The sequence below is a fragment of the Porites lutea genome, chromosome 11 (assembly GCF_958299795.1).
Source record: "Porites lutea chromosome 11, jaPorLute2.1, whole genome shotgun sequence".
NCBI lineage: Eukaryota > Metazoa > Cnidaria > Anthozoa > Scleractinia > Poritidae > Porites > Porites lutea.
In genome coordinates, this window is record NC_133211.1 from 17471245 (window position 1) to 17490851 (window position 19607).

Sequence of the window (19607 nt, forward strand, 5' to 3'; positions counted from 1 at the left end):
ACATTAAGCTGACTCTTTTAGTGGGAAAAGAATTCAAAATAGAACTATTACATATTTAAATAGAAAACAACAAGCTTTATAGAGTCCCTCCTTTTCTCAATTTAGGAGGCATCCTTAAATAATAAATTGGCCATAAGTTATAATGGTATTTCAAAATATTTGTATTTTTGTCCTTTTTTTATATATAAGTGACAGACGTTTTCCTTTTATTTATGGAAAATTGCCTGTCAGCCTGTTAACAGACCTGTTAAGAATACAGTCAGCTCTCTCTTAATGGACACCTAATATAAGATGGTCCCTAATGCCTTTCTTTACTCCTTTTGATCGACTCTCTATAAGATGGACACTATTAATAACAGTCCCAAAGGGGTCCGTTTATGAGAGAGTGGACTGTAAGCTGACTGTCATGCATGTATACAAAATGTACAGTTTTATTACAAGATCACAAAAAATGCTTTCTTGCTCAAATCTTAGTCTTTTTCTATTTTCTTGGAGTAATAGAAGTCTGAGGGTATATATTGTGTGGTACTTGATAAAGTGACAAATACTTTATCTTCCTTGACTTGAACCTGATGTATTCTCTGAACAGCTCCCTTGGAACAAAGTTTGGGTGGTTTTTTCAGGTTTTTTGGATCAATGGAGAAGTGTAAACCCTCGCCAGTATCCAGAGTGATTTTCTGTTTGTGATAAGGACAAATGATGCACCATCTTCCACTAATGTCCTGTTAAATGAGCGAAACAGTATGATCAGTAAGTATCTGGGGGGAAATGGGAGTCAAGGGGGGGAGGGGGGGCAGACCTCCTTTAAATTCCATCAGGCTTGGACTTTCTCAAAGTAATTAACTGAGTGATTCAAACTGAAGTGAAGGACTACTTTATAATTGAAATTCAGTGGAAAATAATGAAGTGAATTTATAGGGTTGGAATAATTAACTATGAATTAGTTTTAAAAGTCAGGGTATAAGTGTGGACCCTCCCTTATCAGAAATTCCTGGATCTGTCCTTGAACCAGGGTTCTCAAAGTAGGCAGCAGTAGATTTTTATTGAAAGGTATTCGGGAAGGTATGGAAAGGAGGATCACCACACCCATTCCAGAGGAGGAGTCTAGGGTCCTCGCCAGGGAAGATTTTAATTTTAGGGCCCCAGAAAGGTGAATTTCAGTGCAGTTTAAAGTGACCAAGGAAAGACTTATAGCCATGATGGTAGCAGCTTTACTTACCTGCCCTTGCTTTACTTTGTATTATCATGTTTCATGGCTGTGCTATTGAAAAATTAAGATTTTGTAGTTGCCCAGGAGCAAAAGTTAGGCACCAAGGGCCACCGGCACTAATAGAGCACAGTCTTGATGTTTCTTTTCATCCAAGGAAACATATACAGCAGATTTTCATTTAGACTACGAGCAGTCCCTCTTCAGTCAGTCAAGTCTAAGCTTGGCAGGACTGGAGAGAGCGAATTGGCCAAGAGGGAAACTGGAGAGAGGCGGGAAGAAGAGGGACCCTCCCTCCTTTCCCGCCTTCTCCCCAGCTTCCCCTCGGCTTTCCCTCGCTTCGCTCCATTTTCTCGCTCGCGCTTTCCTCGCTCGCGTGACCATCCTAAGGGACTGCTCGCAGTCTAATTTTCATTTATTATCTTAAAAAAGTCATTTTCTGTGAATAGCAAGTGCTTTTTTGATGACTAGCCAGAGTCAATGACTCTACACTTTTCTGTTTTTCTATTTACTGAAAACACATTTTTGGCCATTTGTTATTTTCAGACAACAAGAGAACTAATAATGTTCTTCTGCTAGTGTTTAGTTTCTGTAAGGTACAAGTTACCATGCAAAAAATATGAAGCCCTCCAAATCCAGTGTTAACTCTCACGTGTCATAATATTATTATAAATTATAGTGGCCAAAGAAATATTTAGAACTTAGTTACCTCTATGTCTCCTTCCTCCAAAGGACCTCCAGCATCTAATGGATTCAAAATAGTAACGCAAATCTTAAGTATTTTGAATAATTTATGTTAATATTTTAAACTACTAATGACTAGTTTCCTATATTTTAGAGCAGAAGATTAATGTAAATTATTAACTGAGGGAGCTTTAACATTTTATGATAATAATTAAACTGTAGGAAATTTTAAGCTGTATTGAAAAAATATTGGAAAAAAGTTAGCCTGTTCCAGACATTCAGATAGTGGAAATGGTGCTAAAAGAAGTGAAAGGGGGCAGGGATTAAAGAGCGAGTAGGTAGTGCACAGAACCCTGAATGCTAGAGGCAGGCTAGATTAAGCTATTTCATAAGACAAAATGAGATTGTACATTTTGAACACTTTATTCAGGGAGTACAATGAAGACATACATGGATGAGTTTGGGTTGGGGTATGTATTAAATATATGTCAGGAAATCCTTGACTAGTATTTCAGACCTTCAATAGTCCCAAATAGTTAAAATCCATACCAAGTTTCAGACAAAAGGGAGTCAAATCTTTAGTAACATACCCTTCGCACCAAATGTCCACAGAGAAGGGAATACATGTACACCCTTGGATCTAAGAGGGATTCTTGTGAACAACAGAGCAGGGAGGACGATGGCTTCTCAACTTTTTACGAGAATGAAATATTTAACATAACAATGTATCTTTTGAATGTCATTATTGTAAAGAGTGAATATGTTTTCTTCCTTCTCTGGTGAAAACATGTTTCCCGACTCAGAGTAAACTAGGGTTACAGTATAAAATAGCCTTTACCCACCCCTCTGCCCTACCCATAGCCTGCAGTACAGGCAGTTTCTTCACGCGTGCGAATGTTTTTGCTCGTAAAAGTGCCATGTTGACCATGTCTTCTATCCCCAATCTTCCTGTCATAAATCAAAGATGGCCACTCCAGCAATATCAACATAAACAACCAGGTTTTGCCCGGCCAAAATTCTGCCCACTCCCCTCCCGCCATCCTTTCCTGCCAACAGAGAGGGCGACAGAAATTCAGATGAGAGGGGGATCAGAAGAAGGCAATTTCTAAGGGAGTGGGGGTGGCCTCTCAAAGTCTTTTTTCCAGGGACTATATGGTGAGTTAAAAAAATTACAGCTTCTTAGTGGAGCAACCTATCACTTATTTTAGTGTTAATCAGTGTTTCAAAACTTGTTTTCATCATTGATGATCTTTTTTTTACAGTCAGCTGAATGTTTTTTTCACACCTCACAAGGGTGGATCCAGGATTTTTTTTAGGAGGGGGTGCATTCGTCTCTTGCTCTACTTGAACACCAACAAACCACATAGTTTTTTTTTTTGGCAGAATACCAGTTGTCTCAGAAAACCGCAGGTCATCTCAGGGGGGGTGTACCCCCTGCACCCTCCCCCTAGATCTGCCCCTGCCTCATGTAATAGTTTTTCCATGTCATCTGATCATGAATAAACTTCCAGTTATCTAGCTGTCACTGTGTTACACAGTTGTATCACAAGCACCCTCTTGAATAGAAATTCCAGGGGGGTGAGGGATCTTAAGCAAAAGTGCCCTCTAGGACGGCATTGAAATTTTCTAGAACTACGCAGTTCCTCAGTCAAAACACCTGGACTCTATAAGTCCTTTTTGCAGATATTTTTAGGTGCATGACAACTCTTAAGGAGAAGGAGATTAGGACAAAAAATTCAACTGGTGGTCAATGGGTGGGGAAGGGAGGATGTTAACCCCTCCCCCACACCCTTTTAAGAAACAACTGTGGCACTGTCCTGCCTGTGCAATGGATTTCAACAAACTATTCTTAACATGAAATACCTTATTATAGGAAATTAACGCTCCATGAAATTAAGGTATTGGAAATTAACGCGACTTAAATTTACGCGAATTTAATGGGAAACGACTTTCGAATAAAGAAAATTAACGCGAAGGAGGAGTTAGAATTTCATAATAAAGGAAATTAACGCGATTAATTACGCGAAATCAAAGGAGAAGGTATTGACATCACGTTTGACAGCGACAACGATGAAGATGAAGACGAAATATTGTAAACCTTCGCCTTAGCTTTTGTGAAAGATGAAAAATAAAGGGTAAATGGAAAGAAAGAAAGCTTGTAGTTAATGTTTTTTAGGTGTCAAGAATGTCTGGACACGTTCCAAAATTGGGTTTAAAATACTAGAAATTAAGAGCGCGGAAATGAACGCTGCACTTAATTAATGTCGCGGAAATTAACGCTCAACAAAATTAAAGCGACTTAAATTAACGCGAATTTTAACGATTCGCGTTAATTTCGTGGAGCGTTAATTTCCTATAATAAGGTACATAATTTTTGTGTCTGCCTAAGACTTGATGAAAACTCAAAAAACTCCTTTAAAAAACAGGGTTTCCTCCCCGGGGGGGGTACTCCCACGAATTTTGGATAGGGGTGTGCCGCGAAGGTTCGTGAACCCTAACCCTATTTAAGGACTAAGAAAGCGAAAACTGATACCCTTTTTAAGGCCCAATGCCGAAAAATGACACCCTATTCAAGGAAAAAACAAAATTATTAATAGCATGAAAAGGAAAACTTTATTTCTTCTCTGTAACATTGGATGTATAGCATCAAGCATAAAATACTAGAATAAGCCTAGTTGAATAATATGCAATCATAACCGGCGGGCGTTTTCATACTCCAGTATTAGATAGCACAATTAAGCTACCCTATCTAAGGACCACACCAGGGACACAGAAACAAAATGGTCAAAAAAGATACCCTATTTAAGGACCGAGAACCTCAAAAACCATACCCTATTTCGCGGCACGTACCTATATAGCCCATATATGGGAGTACCCCCCCCCGGGGTTTCCTCACACCTGGTCTTTCAAAGGGATTCCCATACCGCTCCACCCTCTCTCTCCGTCCATTGACATTAGAATACCAGTAAATTCCCATTGCTGTTTTATTTACTCTATCGATTGCTAGTGCTACTGAACAATGAGAATCTAGTAAATTTTGTGTAAATATAAGTACCATAATAAATAAATAAATACTAAATAATAAATAAATTCTTCCAATACTTACGGTAACACCGCTCATCCATGGCATAAAAGTTACCGTTGTGGTAAAATATGACGATATCCCTTCCATTTACATTGTATTTAGTTTTTCTGTTTCTCACCAACTCCTGCCTATAACCTACAAAAACTGATTCTGAAGAGCTGCATTCTTCACTGGGAAGCCCTTTAGTTCTCTCCGAAAGTTCGGACATAATAACTCTTGGCACAAAATCGCAAAATGCACACATCTGACTCCATGATTTTGCACCAGGCCCCCTTCTTATCTGACGGAGGAGGTCTGGTGATCGACGAAATTCAAGATGGCGGCTCTCCGTACCGCAAAATCGCTGCATTTTCCGAGATAGTTCGATCGTTAGGGCAGTTTGGTAAATGCAGCGAGGCCTATGGGCGTCCCTGCGTTCATTTAGAGGTATAAAGAGACATGGCTTTACACGTTTAATTTCAAGCACGTTGAATAACACAGGAACAGACTTAACCAAATTCAAGATGCACAAGGGAGGTAAGAAAGAGAAACTATGAAAACCGAGAACGAAAGAAAAACAACTCATCCTTAGTAGGAAATGATTTCTAGTGCCTTGTTTAAGGGGTGTGTGATGAGGAAAAGGTCCCACATACGGCTATGTGCATGAAAATTGGTTCATGAAAAATTGTTATCAATCAAAGTAGCTGATTTTCCTTAAACTCATTCCCTGTACGTAAGCACATCAATGCTTTGAGTCAAATTTTGCCAGTGGTGGATCTAGGGAAGGGACCCAGTCCCCCACCTAACTTTTGGGTTAAACTGAGGCCAACAGAGCCAAGAAAAACTTTTTCAAGGCAAGCCGGGAATGAATTCACCCAGCCCTCCTACCCCCACTTACTTAAAGATTTTACTCTCAGGGGTCCATATTCGTTTTTTCTCAGAGTCGTCAGCTGGGCAAGGAAGCCTGATGGCATACTTGCCTGGTTACAAGTAGGGTTGCCCAGATAAAAGTGCTGAATTATATAAAAGAATGGTGAAAAAATCGTGTGCAACTTGAACATTTTTCTTGCTATAGCATTTTATTTCTGTTATTGTTACTAAGAAAGGTTTTTAACTTAACTGTTAAGTACAACAGGCTACAGGCCTAGGCTAACACAGTTTATTAACGTTTTACAAGTAGCCATGGTCGGTCAGTTTGCCATGAAGGCAAGACTGTTCAATTACATTTTCCTCCGTATAAGACAACGGCTTCTGCGTCACCTTTTTTTCCGTTAAGGCAGCAAATCTTCTTCTAAAAAATGTCACATCTTGATATGTATAAGGCACTGGCTTCTGCTTCACCTTTTTTAACTGCCGAAGGTGACGAAACGCCTTCTAAAAAATGCCACATCTTGATGAGTGCTGTCATGCATATGTTTTCTATGAATAGCCTCTGAACGCAGTACTTCACAAAAAACTGAGCCTACGATCGTTTTGTGGAGAATATTTTTTGATTTCATTGCAGACAAAAGCTGCTTGTTATTATCCACTATTCTAAAAGTTTTAAGTGGATGAGAAGTAATCAGAACACAAGGAAAATGTATAAAAACATATAAGAATTTTTCCAGAGATTTGGTGGTTGAGCAAAACCTCACTCGTCTGAAGGGGCGACTTTTGAAGTTATCTTAATCGTCCGTTAGGAATTGTAGTTGTCTGGGACGACTGGGCGACTGGGCGACTGGGAATATGGATCCTGTAACTCTGCCATTGTTTTCAATAATTCATTACTAGTCAAATTAAAATTTAAGATGTCGAAGTCTCCTATAAAGTAAATATTAATTTATATCTCAAGAAGAGTATTCTTCGATGGCAGAAGACAATTACTAGTCAGTCACCTTCATTTTTGTATTGTTAACTTCTTAAAACAATCAATAAATTCCTTTAATATCATCATATGTAGGTATTCGTAATCAGTCTGAATTTTCAAGAGGTGGAGGTAGGAGAGGTGGGCGAGGTCGCCATCCTTCAGGGCTGTCAGGAAAACAGATTGGCTTGTGGTATGCTGCAAAAGGCAAGAGGAATAGGAAAGACAGAGAACTGAAGCAGGTTTGACAGTAGCCAGAACAATTCTTGCATTGTTGTATTTGTCCCATTTTTGAGCCAAGAAAGCCCTTTACACAGTTTGATCTTGAGGCTTTTATTTGTAGTTGGAATTTCTGATTTCTTATCTCTTGATTTTGTGTCTGCCTGGAACGAAATTATGCTTTTAGTTTAAGGAATATTATTTTTCTGAAGGTGGTTAATAGGCCAACATTTCTCCAACGAATAAAGGGAGTCTTACTTTTTAAAAGGTATTCTTAAAGTTAAAGTGAAAAATAAAGTTCTAATCATTCTACAAGGAAACAAAAAAACAAACAAAAAACACAGAAGATGACTGAGACTTGCCAAGCACAAAGAGCGAGTTGGCTAGCCTCCCCGTAGACGTCCTTTGGGGTTCATTTGTCACGCATTCAACCCCAAAGGACGTCTGCTGGGAGGCTACGAGTTGGCAGGCTACATGGAGTTTAATATTGAGAAGGTTTCAGTGTTGAAGGGACATGTTTTGTTTCTTTCTCATAAGTACTAAAATACTTCAATACCCACATTGTTTCTCTTCCCAGGCTGGTAAAATCCTGGTATAATTTGTTTGTTTGTTAGGATGACTGAAATGTTAATAAGATATACTGGTCTGAGTGAAATAAAATAAAAAAAGGTTTTTGCCCTTCATTGCACCCAACTCTTCATATTATTTTATTATGTTACTTTATATCTTTTTGTACAATAGCATTATTTAGGTTAACTAACAGTATGTAAGTATAAAATTTTATTTTATTATTGTTTTACCTGTTAATTGCAGCGGGCTTATGTTACCATGGAGAGCCATCATGAAGAGAAAATAACAGAGCTCTTGGGTAAAATAAGAGCAGATGAAAGTAGTGATTTAAATGATGGTGGAGCTGAGCCAGGGCCATCATTCCCTAGGGGACAGTCTGATATGTCGCCAAAAGGGTCATATCAAGGACCTGAGACGTACACAAGTAATTATGGTAGAACAGATCCAGGACCATCAAGCCAAACAGATTGGTATGACTCTGCTCAAGAAAGCTACCAAGGAAATGAATTAAATGTTGGCTGTGATGGTTAGTAAGTCAAACTATGGTTGTCTGTGGGTACATTTTGCAGGAAAATAAAGCTCAATGCACTCATAAGCCATATGTTACTTTGTATAGGTTTGGGGTTAAAAAGTGGCATTGCCCCCCCCCCCCCCCCCCAACTTTAACCTTTAACGTCCCCTCTTTATTTGCTTTTCTTGTCTTTGTTTTTGTTTTTTGCTGGCCATTTACTAAGCTTAATTTTGGGTGGAAATTTTTTTGCAAAACTTTTAGGATTGTAGAATTAAGTGGAACAAGTTTTTATTTGGAATTTTCAGGTCAAATTTTCATGCTTTTTTTGTGTGTTTTTCTCTTGTCTGTCTGACTGTATCATGCTCATTTGGGTTTGGTTTGAAAGATCTCTTCCCCTTACTCAAGTCAGATCGAAGTCAAAGGTGTCTGTTACCATTAAAAATGATGTCACAAGCAGTACAAGGGATGTGGGTCTGCATGGGTGGTTGCAGACAGTTCAAGGGTGAATCAGTTAAAGAAAAATCAAAAGCTGCTGTTAAGGGCACTAGCCCATGGTTAGAGCAAATGAGTTATACGCAGTGCTGGTTATGGCATTTAAACATGTCTTGGGATATTAATATTGTTTTTCTGTAGTTGCAGGATGTGCAATGAATACTGCAGCATTTGGAAATCAGTTTACAGATGAAGCAGATCAAGTGCATTTCCAATGTCCTGATGAAATGTTTGAATCTAATGATGGTAGTTTTAATCAGTCACAGTCCAGTCATGGATTCTTGCAGCAGGATCCTGCTTTGGATCACTACTTAAAAGATGACCAAGAAAGAAAACTTCTCTCAGGAACAACAAGATACAAAGAGATGCAGGTACTCACAAAACGGTTGACTTTGAATCATGATTTTGAGTTCTGGGTCAACCATGTTCAGTGTTACAAAATAATTATTGTTTTTTTAGGTTCTACCATGATTGTATAGGATTTCCCAACTTTAAATTAGGTGGTACGTGTACTTTAACAAAATAGTGTGTACATGAGCAATATAGCCATAATTATTTTTTAATTTGTTGATCAAATTTTTAATATTAAAATATTGGTGTTTTCCTCCATTTGTTTTATTAGGAATTCCGTAAAAGACTGCCAGCTCATGACAAGAAAGAGGTATTGCATAGAATGATAAAGGACAAAATAAATTTCAGTTTAATAAGGAAATATAATAACATTGAATATTGCAGAGCAATAATGAGAAGCTTGACAATGCTTTTCACTCTTGTTGTGATGAGAGCCTGAATGAAATAAAGAGCCAGCGGTCTAGTGATGATTTCATTGTTGGTATATCACAGGACTTAATCTGAGGTTCTATTGTCTACTGTGTATTAGCTTTTTTATATTAATTTTTTTGAAGCTTTTAGACACTTACAGACTATGTAAAGGTGGAGAATTTCAACATTGCTTTACATGTTTGCATTTGATTCATAATTTGTGATCACTACCACTCCTGTTTCTTTGCACTTGAGTTACTTTCTTGGTTTCTTTAATCGTATAATGTTTTTGGAAAAAAACTCATGACCCATTCCTTCATTCTTGTGAATGATTGCAAAACTTGAAAATGCAGAGACTTGGGTCATGTTCTTTTGGTTATGAGCACATTGTTTCCTCACCCATTGTTATTGACTGAAAACTGTCACTACAGTTACTGTAACAAAGCTGTCAAATCTGATCAATTTTTACCATCCCAGGGCTGTCAATGAGGGCCAGTAGCCAGCCAAAACCGCCAGCTAGTTAGCCATCCTACAATCAAATAAGATTGTAAAGCATCTGTTTACCAGTTTTGAATGACATTGAACACATATTTAAACAGGTTTAGATCGATGTGAAATGTTCGAATCATGTGATTTTGTGGAACACCCTGACATTTCGACGGCATTTTTCCCAGTCTTGCGTGTATTCTGACGAAACAGCATGGCATCTGCGGTGGAAAGTACCTCCTGAAAACCCCTGGAAAAACCATTTCCGAGACTCTAAATTTCAAATTGTCCCTAGATGCCTCGGCCCTAAAGAACTCTTGTGCCTTTCGTGCAAGTTCCAAAGCCGCCTACTACTCATTATCAGACATAAGACTGCTTCTTAAAATCTTTTTGACAGCCTTACATCCTTGGTCATGCTAAGTAATTAGTAATCAGTTATAGCGACCTCAGGCTCCTCTGAGCGGATAGAAAACAAACCACTGACAACCCTATCCAACAGAACTGCACAGATTATGTCTTTTTTTATTTACCTAACTGTGACAGTCTGACAGTCATATTTGTTAGGTTCCTAAATCAGCTTGCAAAGAAAGTCAGTTTTACAGCTTGCCATTCGGGCAAGCTAGCATGTACCAACCCAGAGTCATTTTAATTAGCCTAATAAAAGTTTTGATGAGCAGTATTGATTACAGTTCCTCTGTAATGTGAATTTCTAAAAAAAAATTCATTTGCCTTCAGGCAATTTGAGAACTGAATTCACTAGCCTGATTACAGAATCCACTAATCCTGGGCTATTGGACACGACTTTCTTTGCACGCTGTAAATATATCAGCTCTCTCATCTTTCTTTATTATTACTCAAAGCTTCATCTGTCATAGTTCTCTTTAATTATAATACACAATAAGTACAATAACTATAATGCACTGAGCAATGATCCTTAATGGAACTCCATAAACATTCACATATTTAGATAATTTACAGAGCTGTCACTACAGCTCAGGGGCTGCAGAATTTGCATACCTATTAGACATCATCATGTGAGCCCCAGCTGTACTTTGGTACAAAATGACACATTTACAACACAAGAAACTCCCCCCCCCCCCCCCCCCACCCTAGGCAGCTACTGTTGCCATTTAAAATAATAATCATCCATACAGCATGGTCTTACGACAAAAGTGTAAAAATAGATAATACATGCAAAGGAACAATTCAAGCTCATAGAGACAGTACACTGCAAAACAGTCCGTATTTTTGCGTATTCAAGTAAGTGCGAGCAGTCAAACAAAAGGTCTGGAACGAGGCTGAAAACGGAAAATAAAAATTACCTGAGATAAAAAATTAACAACAACACATACTTAGAACTTCCCATATTGAATTATGTGTAATTTCCTTTTTGCAAACTGGGTAGTGTTGATGACTCACTTCAGCCGTGGTATTACAAAGGCTACAAAGGATACAGCAGCTGTGATAATGGTCATAAAAATCTTCATTGCTAGTTCAACAGTAATACGTATTCCCAGGATTTTGAGACCCATATCTTTCTCAGACCATGCAATGCATTGGTATAACTGCATATCTTCTAAGGGAAGATGTGTTGATGTGGTTGTCATGTGGCATCTCTTTGCAGCCTGCACAACTATGCGATGTGAAGCAGCTGCCACGATAGCTGGAGGGTAGAGCTTTACAATGATACTTATTAGATCGTAAATAACAGTACCAATATATTGCCATATAGGATAATCACTCCCAAAGTCAGAATTAAAGTATGCGAAACTGAAAATGATCAAGTCTAACGCATGGTATGCTAAAGCTAGTGAGATTATCAAACTAAAGTCCTTTTGTGTTCTTTCCAGTGAAGTTAGTAACTGGCTGTGTTTCTGTACAATGTATGTTGATCTGCATTCTCTCGACTTCATTTCATCTACGACAGTATCAATATGCAGGCTATGAACATGGCAAACAAAGCCGTATATGCTCAACCATGTTCCCCACCAGCCTGCAATGTATAGAATAACAGGTATGTACACTGCATAGTGCCAGGATTTGGAGAAGAATGGAAACCAGTGCACCATGAAAAAGGCAGCGCAAGTAACCCAAAGACAAACGGACATCAGAGTGTACCATCTTGAAATTCGGCTCAGTTTTCGGTGCCAGTCGTCTGAAATACACTGGACACTGAAAACAAGCTGAACAAACTGGCCTTGGTTGAAGTAATACACGGTAAATACGTATGGGCACAAGAAAACCAAACACGTACAAGCACTGTTCATGATTTCTCGAACATGAATCCTGTCTTTCTGAAAGCCATAGTGAACAAAATCCAGACACATTATTGCAACAAGGCATACTAGCCAAAGGAAGTAAGCAATTCGGCGATAAACTCGCCACATAAATTCGCATTTCCCATCGTTAGGTTTCCACACGCCAAGGATCTGCAGAATGTAGTAACACGGTCTTACTGCTTCCGGTGAGTGTGGTCCGTGATCAATAGGACCTGGAAGAAGGCGATTTCTTTCCTCGTACGAGTTGTATGTATATCTCAGTTCTCTTTCGTTCTCTGAGTTTATTGCCGTGTTTTGCAATTCTTTGATCGCTGCCATATTGTTGCTGGCCAGAAAAAGAAATCTTTCCACTCCGTTCCGTCGAAACTGAAAGGCAGTTTTTAACTTCCGCTATGCGTGATAATGAACAATAAACTCGTTCCCATTTCTCCCCTTTTGTCGCTATTATACTTTCCCTGTGGATTCCGGTACAGAAAAAGTTGATTTTTTGAGAAAAAATACGTCCTTCTTGTGATTTCTTTATTGTAAGCAGCTGCTTGGTTTGCAAGAAGGCACCTACAGTAAACATTTGTTCGTGAAGGGGGATCGCGTTTCCCTAATTTTTCAGTTAAATATCATTGGTTAATGTACAAACCATTTCCGGTTTTCGCTATTTCTGGTTTTTGCGGTATTGAATGAACCGGTGATCCCTGTGGTCGGCTTACACAATTAACTTGGTCAGTTTTGCAATCATGTTATAGAGTTTCCTTTGAAGGAAAACATGCGCTCAGAGAGGCAGTCCTTTTGATATTTCGTTTCGCAACTCTCTTAAGGCGTGTTACCACTGAACGGGGTAAAAGGTGGTCAACGTTTGCTAGCACTCCTCAGTGTCGGAGATATTTTGTAAACATGCCAGTGGTGAAGGTCTGTGAAAATGGGGACATCAACTCCAAATACAGAAAACTAAGTTCAGCATTTAACTCTTACGAGGAAGGCAGTCGGCTTCTTCCAGCTCGAGCTCATTTCGGGCCACGTTCACCGGAAGTTGTACGACCATGCTACTACGTCTTGCAGATTCTTGGCATGTGGAAACCTAGAGATGGCAAATTTGAGTTCATTTGGCGTTTTTATCGTGCTTTTGTGTGTGCGTTATGGTTCGGATGTCTTGCAGCCATCATGTGTCTTGATTTTGTGCACCATGGTTTTGACAAAGAAGAGTTTCGCTTAGGAGAAATAATGAACAGCGTTCCAACATGCCTTAACTTACTATGCCCTTTCATATTTACTGTTTACTATTTGAAACAAGGCCAGTTTGTGGAGCTTATTTTCACTGTGCAGAACGTGTCATCTGATTGGCATCAAAAGTTGAGGCGCATTGCAAGATGGTACACTTTCATGTCTGTTTTTCTTTGGGCATTTGGAGCTGTATTTTTCACAGTTCACTGGATTCCATTTTTGTCCAAACCGTGGCACTACATTCTCTATATCCCCTCTGTTGTATATTCAACAGGCTGGTGGGGTACATGGCTGAGCATCTATGGGTTTGTATGCCATGTACACAGCTTGCAAATTGACACTGTTGTGGATGACATGAAATCAAATGAAACCAGACCTGTTGCCATCATGCAAAAGTTCTCCCAATTACAAAACTCACTAGAAAGAACACAAACAGATTTCAACATCATTATTTCTTTTGCTTTAGCATATCATGCAGCAGATATAATCATCTTTAGCTTTGCTTATTTTAATTCTTCATTTGGCAGTACTTATGAATTATGGCAATATGTTGGTGGGGTACTTTTTGATCTAATTAGCATTATTGTGAAGCTGTACCCTCCAGCTGTTGTTGCAGCTGCTGCACATCGCATAGTTTTGCAGGCAGCAAGACGATACCAGTTACAAGTGACACCTCTGTCGACTGAACTGCCTCTTGAGGATATGCAGTTGTTTCAGTACATTGCATTGTGCGAGTCAGATATGGGTCTTAAGATTTTAGGGTTACGTATTACTGTAGAACGAGCAATGAAGATATTTATGACCATTGTCACAGCTGCAGTATCTTTTGTAGCTTTTGTTGTACCACGTTTGAAGTAAGGGAATATCTGAGGTACATGTAATTCAAATCCAGATTCTAGATTTTTGTAACATGGGTAAAGTAAGGGTGCAGTTCCTTGAGAAACGTGTAATTCAAATCTGGATTATAGAATCCAGTAAAAGCATTTGCTTTTCTTTACTTAAATAATCCATAGAAATCCGTACTCTTAGCAGATTCATATTAAGATGAAAGCAAAAATGATCTAAAACTGAATGTTAAGGATTCATTATTTAATTACTTGTATTTAATCTCTTGGGCTTGGATACAAAAAGGATGCACCTGGTCCCAGTTGTCAAAAGGTGGATAGCACTATCCACTGGATAGCCCAATAGGTTTCCCTCATATTTATCCACTGGATAGCGACTTATCCGGTGGTTAGTGCAATCCAGCTTTTGAACAACTGGGGCCTGACAAGCAGTTTTTATGGCCAGTAAAATGAAGAGGAATATTTTTGGAGTCCTCAATAATATATTGTGTTGTCATAATGTCTTCAAAGAAACCAATGTTGGACTGTTTAATAAAAACACTCTGTAAGTTAAGCTGCCAGCTTCTGTTAGCGTTTTACGATGCACATTTTTGGACCTACTGCTGCAGATATCATATCCGATGCTTGAAAAGTCACTATAACACCCTTCAGACTATGTGTAATTTTGCAGCTGAAGGACAAAAACTGTTAACCCCATCTTATTTTGTAATAACTTAAGAATTTGCCCCCCTTTTTATGTTTAATGCTAGCGAAAGTAGTATCCTTGCCATACACAGGTAGGATGTAACAGTACGTGGCTTAGCAATCAAGTACTGTAGGCAATTTGAGGCTTTCACCCTCTCACTTTACCCATTTTCCCTCAAAAACAGACGGCTCAGGCCTCAAAGTGGCTGGTTTTTTACCCAGTTTCGAGCACTTAATGAGAACCCTGCATATGTACATGTATTTGTAATAATATGATTATATATTGATGCTATATTGACATAAAGAGGATGAACATCAATGGTTTCTGGGTAAAATGTGGTCCATTACTTCCCTGCCCCTTCCCCCTCTCCCTGTTTTTGTTTATTTGCTCCTTTAATTTTTGCCCAATACTGTTGCCAATGTTCCATGCTTCTCCTGCTTGGCCTTTGAAAGGAAAAATATATACGAGTGACTGTTATGCAGGCTAGTGTTTTTTTTTTCTGGCTGTGGGAATGTAAGGCCTTTACAGCCTCCTGAAATTGTTTTTCTATTCTTAGCCCATCCCTTGAGCTCTGTGGTGGTTTAGTCTGCTTGTGAGCATTAAATCAAACTATTTTACTTGCAACCTCATTTAAGGAAGAAGAGTCCACCAAGACCCGAAGGTCTGGCCAGTATTGGCTGTGTACCATGTCTCAGTGGTCCATTTGTTTTTACTTGATGGGTGATTTATCCATTGCCCTATCCTTTGCAATAGTTTCGTCGTAATCTGTCATGGTCACCTTTGATCACTTTTGAAAATGTATGTTGACTAGAATTATGTCAAGTTTACATAAAAATGCAAAAGTTCACAATGTGTATCACTGCTGTTTCTGTTTTAACTTTAGAGGCCTGATGCAGAGATTTTTGTAAGGTCTGTAAGGGCCCCTAGCTCCTTATGCCATCTGACTTGCCACTTTTGCTTGGTAGAAATTGTATCTCAGACCAGCTTTTTCTTTGGGCGCGCAAATGCAGGGTTGTCAAATGTAGCATGCTGCCGGCGAAAATCGCCTCCTTCTTGTTTAGTATTGGCCGGCTACTCTGCTTGGCATTTCTTTATGGGTGGCATTTTCTAAATAAAGTATCCTTGTACTGACCACTTACTCTGACAACTCATTCTTCTACTTCAAAACTTTCTGACAACCCTGGCGACTGTTGTTTGCTCACGAAAATGCCATGCTGAAACTGCCAAAGAGAGGAGGAAATGGGACACTTACCCTAATGGTTACTATTTTTACTCTCCCTAATCTTCCTCCATCATAAAATCAAAGGTGGCGGTTATGACAATATGAACATAAACAAGCAGCCTTTGCCCGCCCAAAATACACCTGCACTGCAGGCTACCTCAGACCTGGGTTCTTGCAAGGATGGCTCTCAAAGTCAATAAGACACAAGCTGGCAAGGTGTTAAAGCATTTTACAATAGTCAAAGATGTTTTTTTTATCCTTCAGGAGTTACTTCAGCTCATTAACTCTGAGCAAGTGTTGGTTATCAGTGGTGAGACAGGCTGTGGAAAAACAACCCAGGTCTGGACTGTATAGTTTTAGCTCATTTCCTTCATATTCATCTCTGGTCAATGTTTTGGGGGTGTCCTTATACAATGTATATGGGGTCTTTTTAAGGGTTGTAGTATGTTCTAAACACTGATTACTTCAATGGTTATATGTATTTCTCAGGTCGCACAGTTTATACTGGATGATGCTATTGAGCAAAGCAATGGATCATTGTGTCGAATCATCTGCACTCAACCTAGAAGAATAAGTGCTATTTCGGTATGTTTTTTGTCAGTCCCGCACCTTTTGATTGACATCACACTGCAGGCAAGGTTTTTGCAATAATAACCCAGTATTTTTTTAATTGACTACAGGTTGCAGAAAGAGTTGCAGCTGAGAGAGATGAAAGTTGTGGTGGAAAGAGCAGCGTGGGTTTTCAGATCAGATTGGAAAGGTGTGTACATGTTTTCCTATAAAGCTACCTTTATTCTCTGGCATCCTAGTCCTTTCATTGCAAACTTTGCAAAAACGTACACGTAATAGTGGTTGAGTTTATTATTATGGCCTGGTACAACGAGGAGATTTTGGTTGAAGTGAGTTCTTGCTTACTGATCACAATTTTAACTTCTGTCTGGGATTAATGTCACCCTGTCTGGCCAGTGAAGCTTGTAGAATGCAACACAACCCACGAGTTGCCTTTAGGGGCAACACCCTTCCCCCAACTCAATACAGCATACAAAATTGGTTGAAGGTGCAGGAAGGCGAGAATAAGGATAGTGCCTGGCTCTTTAGGATGGGGCTTTGGTACTGGCTCACCCCTTCCCTTTCAAACGCCAGCCACGCAGGCTATTAAATTGGGAATTGGGAGAAACTAATTATTATAGTGATGATATTGAATAAACTGATGATCATGAGTCAGTTTAAAAAAAAATTTAATGGCAATCCGATCATGCAAGTGTCTCTCTGGTCTACATTTACATGAACTATTGATCATTCAATTCCAGTAGCAGAGATTATGATCATCCTTATCAACCATCAATTTGATCTATTTTTTCCTTGACTTTTTCATTTGCAGCAAGCTACCCCGAGAACAGGGATCCATTCTGTACTGTACAACAGGAATTCTACTAAGATGGCTTGTTTCTGACCCGTAAGTAAATTGATTTTTTAAAAGTTACTTTGCAGGGCCAACATTTGGAGCAAATTTTAGCTTACATTTCTCACATTCAGCTGATAACCGTGGCTTTTGCAACAGGGGAGCACACAAGTATACTTAAAACTTTATAATAGTGGTTGGAAGTCGTGACAATTTTTCTGTTAATCTGACATTTTACAGACTACTTATTGGTACGAGTCACATCATACTTGATGAAATTCATGAACGAGACGTGTTATCAGATTTCCTGATCATCATTGTCAGAGATCTTCTGCCTAAAAGGTAAGACTTTTACTTAATTCAATATTTTTTAAGTTAATTTTTATATATCCAACACTAGAAGTCATTGCATTTATTTTAGTTGAAGGTTAAACTGGAAATGATTGTCTACAGCCCGATATCACGTTTCATAGAAATGATCAGGTGATGGGTACTTACGTATTGCTGTATAGTGTTCCAATCTTTTTCAACTGACTGACCAATAGAAATGCCCCATTAACTTATAAGTCACAATGTGTGAAGGGGATGACGCCTTCCCATCTTCCCCGCGCGGGTAACCCAAGCGCTTCCCTAGTAGATAATTAATGAGTAGAGACTACTTAGAGACGATTTGGGACCAGTCAGGTGTATACCCCAACGCCCCAGTCGGGATGGTCGTTGGATCTATAACCCATTAACTTACACATGCTCGAACAATGCATTTGGGTATTATCCATTGCAGATGGTAGTAAGGGTCGAAGTATTTATACGTGTTTATGTAAGAATGACTTAATTGTGAAACGTATTATAATGAGAATCTTAGACAGGGAAAGGAGAGTTCCAAATGTAGAAAACTGATTTTCGGCAACGTAATGGACTCTTTATATGACACACTAACACCTTCCGGAAGTTAAAGCACATGACCTCAAAAACAACATGCGTAATCAGGGAAAACATAATTTTATTACGTGATGGCTATTGTTCTCCGCCAGTAGCCAATGAGCGCGAGCCTTTGGATTGCTACAGACCTACCCGCACAGTCAGGGAAAACTCTAGCCTGAATTTCACCCGATTGCTTCGAGTCGTTTTCTCCTCTCAGCAATATAAATAGCAGCACTACGATTTTTCTTTAATCTTTGCCTTTTTTCATAATCCGTCACCAGATCCTCTAGTATTTAAACTAAAACATTATTGTAGACCATGACATCATCAGCACCGCTTGTTTTTCCGTCTTGTGCTGCCATCCTTGCTGCTCAGATCCTGCAGTTTTGCCGTTCGCATATGTGTCTCTTCATGAGATAATAACAATTGTGTTTGTTATTGTAATCTGTCATTATTAACAGGCCTGACTTGAAACTGATCCTGATGAGTGCAACGTTGAATTCACAGATGTTCTCTGCCTATTTTGGTTTGTAACTCTTAAAATTGACTTCATTATAGACAGTAACTCTTCATTAGGACTTAAATTTTTAAACTAGTGTATGCTCGGAAGGCGGTATTAATCAATTGAGATCTTTATCTTTATAAATAATTTGTGATACTTGCAGGTACTGTTGGTTAGCTGACTAATGATAGACTCTCATGATTTCATCTAAGCTAGCTTGCATGAGAGATCTGAAAATAGCCTGCGAATAAAGTCATCTCTTCTTGCAACCTCCCCGCTTGGGACTTAAAAGGATGAGAGACTGGGTGTGCAAGAAAGTCTGTCATTCTCAATCTTATACGCTCTTTGTGAATGCTGACATAATTGTTATTTCAGACCTTGTCTACCCCTCTTATCTTAAGGTTTGGATCTGCCATTACGTGTACGATATGTTTTGTTAGGAACAAATAAATAGGGAGCTAAAGCAACGACGACGACAACAACAACGACAATGTCATAAAAAAACAATTGGTTTTATTAGCAAAACTACATTTTTGCACGTGCATCACGCTTTTGAGTACATTTCTTTGACGTCCACTGCTCGACTACGAAGTGAAACCAATGCGACGTTTTTCGGAGGACGTGAACATACCGCGACTTATTTTCCTTTGACATAGATTAAGTCCTTAAGAATTCAACTCCAGGAAAAATCGCTTACA

At 39.0% G+C, this 19607-nt stretch overlaps 4 protein-coding genes across 5 annotated transcripts in view; 2 read left to right on the forward strand and 2 right to left on the reverse strand.

The window, feature by feature from the left end:
- Positions 1-175: 175 nt before the first annotated feature.
- LOC140952467 (Rieske domain-containing protein-like) lies at positions 176-5205 on the reverse strand. Its single transcript, XM_073401893.1, has 3 exons — positions 4998-5205; positions 1917-1951; positions 176-722 (listed from the first exon to the last, which is right to left on the reverse strand). Exons 1-3 carry the CDS (start codon positions 5182-5184, stop codon positions 471-473), a joined length of 474 nt encoding a protein of 157 aa, XP_073257994.1. The 5' UTR covers positions 5185-5205; the 3' UTR covers positions 176-470.
- An 83-nt stretch (positions 5206-5288) lies between these two features.
- Positions 5289-19607, forward strand: part of LOC140952077 (ATP-dependent DNA/RNA helicase DHX36-like) — a 39032-nt gene continuing 24713 nt past the window's right edge. For both annotated transcript variants that reach the window (XM_073401495.1, XM_073401496.1), the window contains exons 1-11: positions 5289-5492; positions 6895-7040; positions 7831-8113; positions 8732-8961; positions 9213-9251; positions 16349-16423; positions 16574-16669; positions 16765-16844; positions 17466-17540; positions 17727-17828; positions 18869-18933. In XM_073401495.1, coding sequence (XP_073257596.1) covers positions 5363-5492; positions 6895-7040; positions 7831-8113; positions 8732-8961; positions 9213-9251; positions 16349-16423; positions 16574-16669; positions 16765-16844; positions 17466-17540; positions 17727-17828; positions 18869-18933 — 1321 coding nt within the window. In that variant the 5' untranslated portion in view covers positions 5289-5362. The remainder of the gene's footprint in view (positions 5493-6894; positions 7041-7830; positions 8114-8731; positions 8962-9212; positions 9252-16348; positions 16424-16573; positions 16670-16764; positions 16845-17465; positions 17541-17726; positions 17829-18868; positions 18934-19607) is intronic.
- LOC140952413 (uncharacterized) lies at positions 10979-12504 on the reverse strand. Its single transcript, XM_073401841.1, has one exon. It carries the CDS (start codon positions 12433-12435, stop codon positions 11254-11256), a length of 1182 nt encoding a protein of 393 aa, XP_073257942.1. The 5' UTR covers positions 12436-12504; the 3' UTR covers positions 10979-11253.
- LOC140952412 (uncharacterized) lies at positions 12367-15101 on the forward strand. Its single transcript, XM_073401840.1, has one exon. It carries the CDS (start codon positions 13006-13008, stop codon positions 14188-14190), a length of 1185 nt encoding a protein of 394 aa, XP_073257941.1. The 5' UTR covers positions 12367-13005; the 3' UTR covers positions 14191-15101.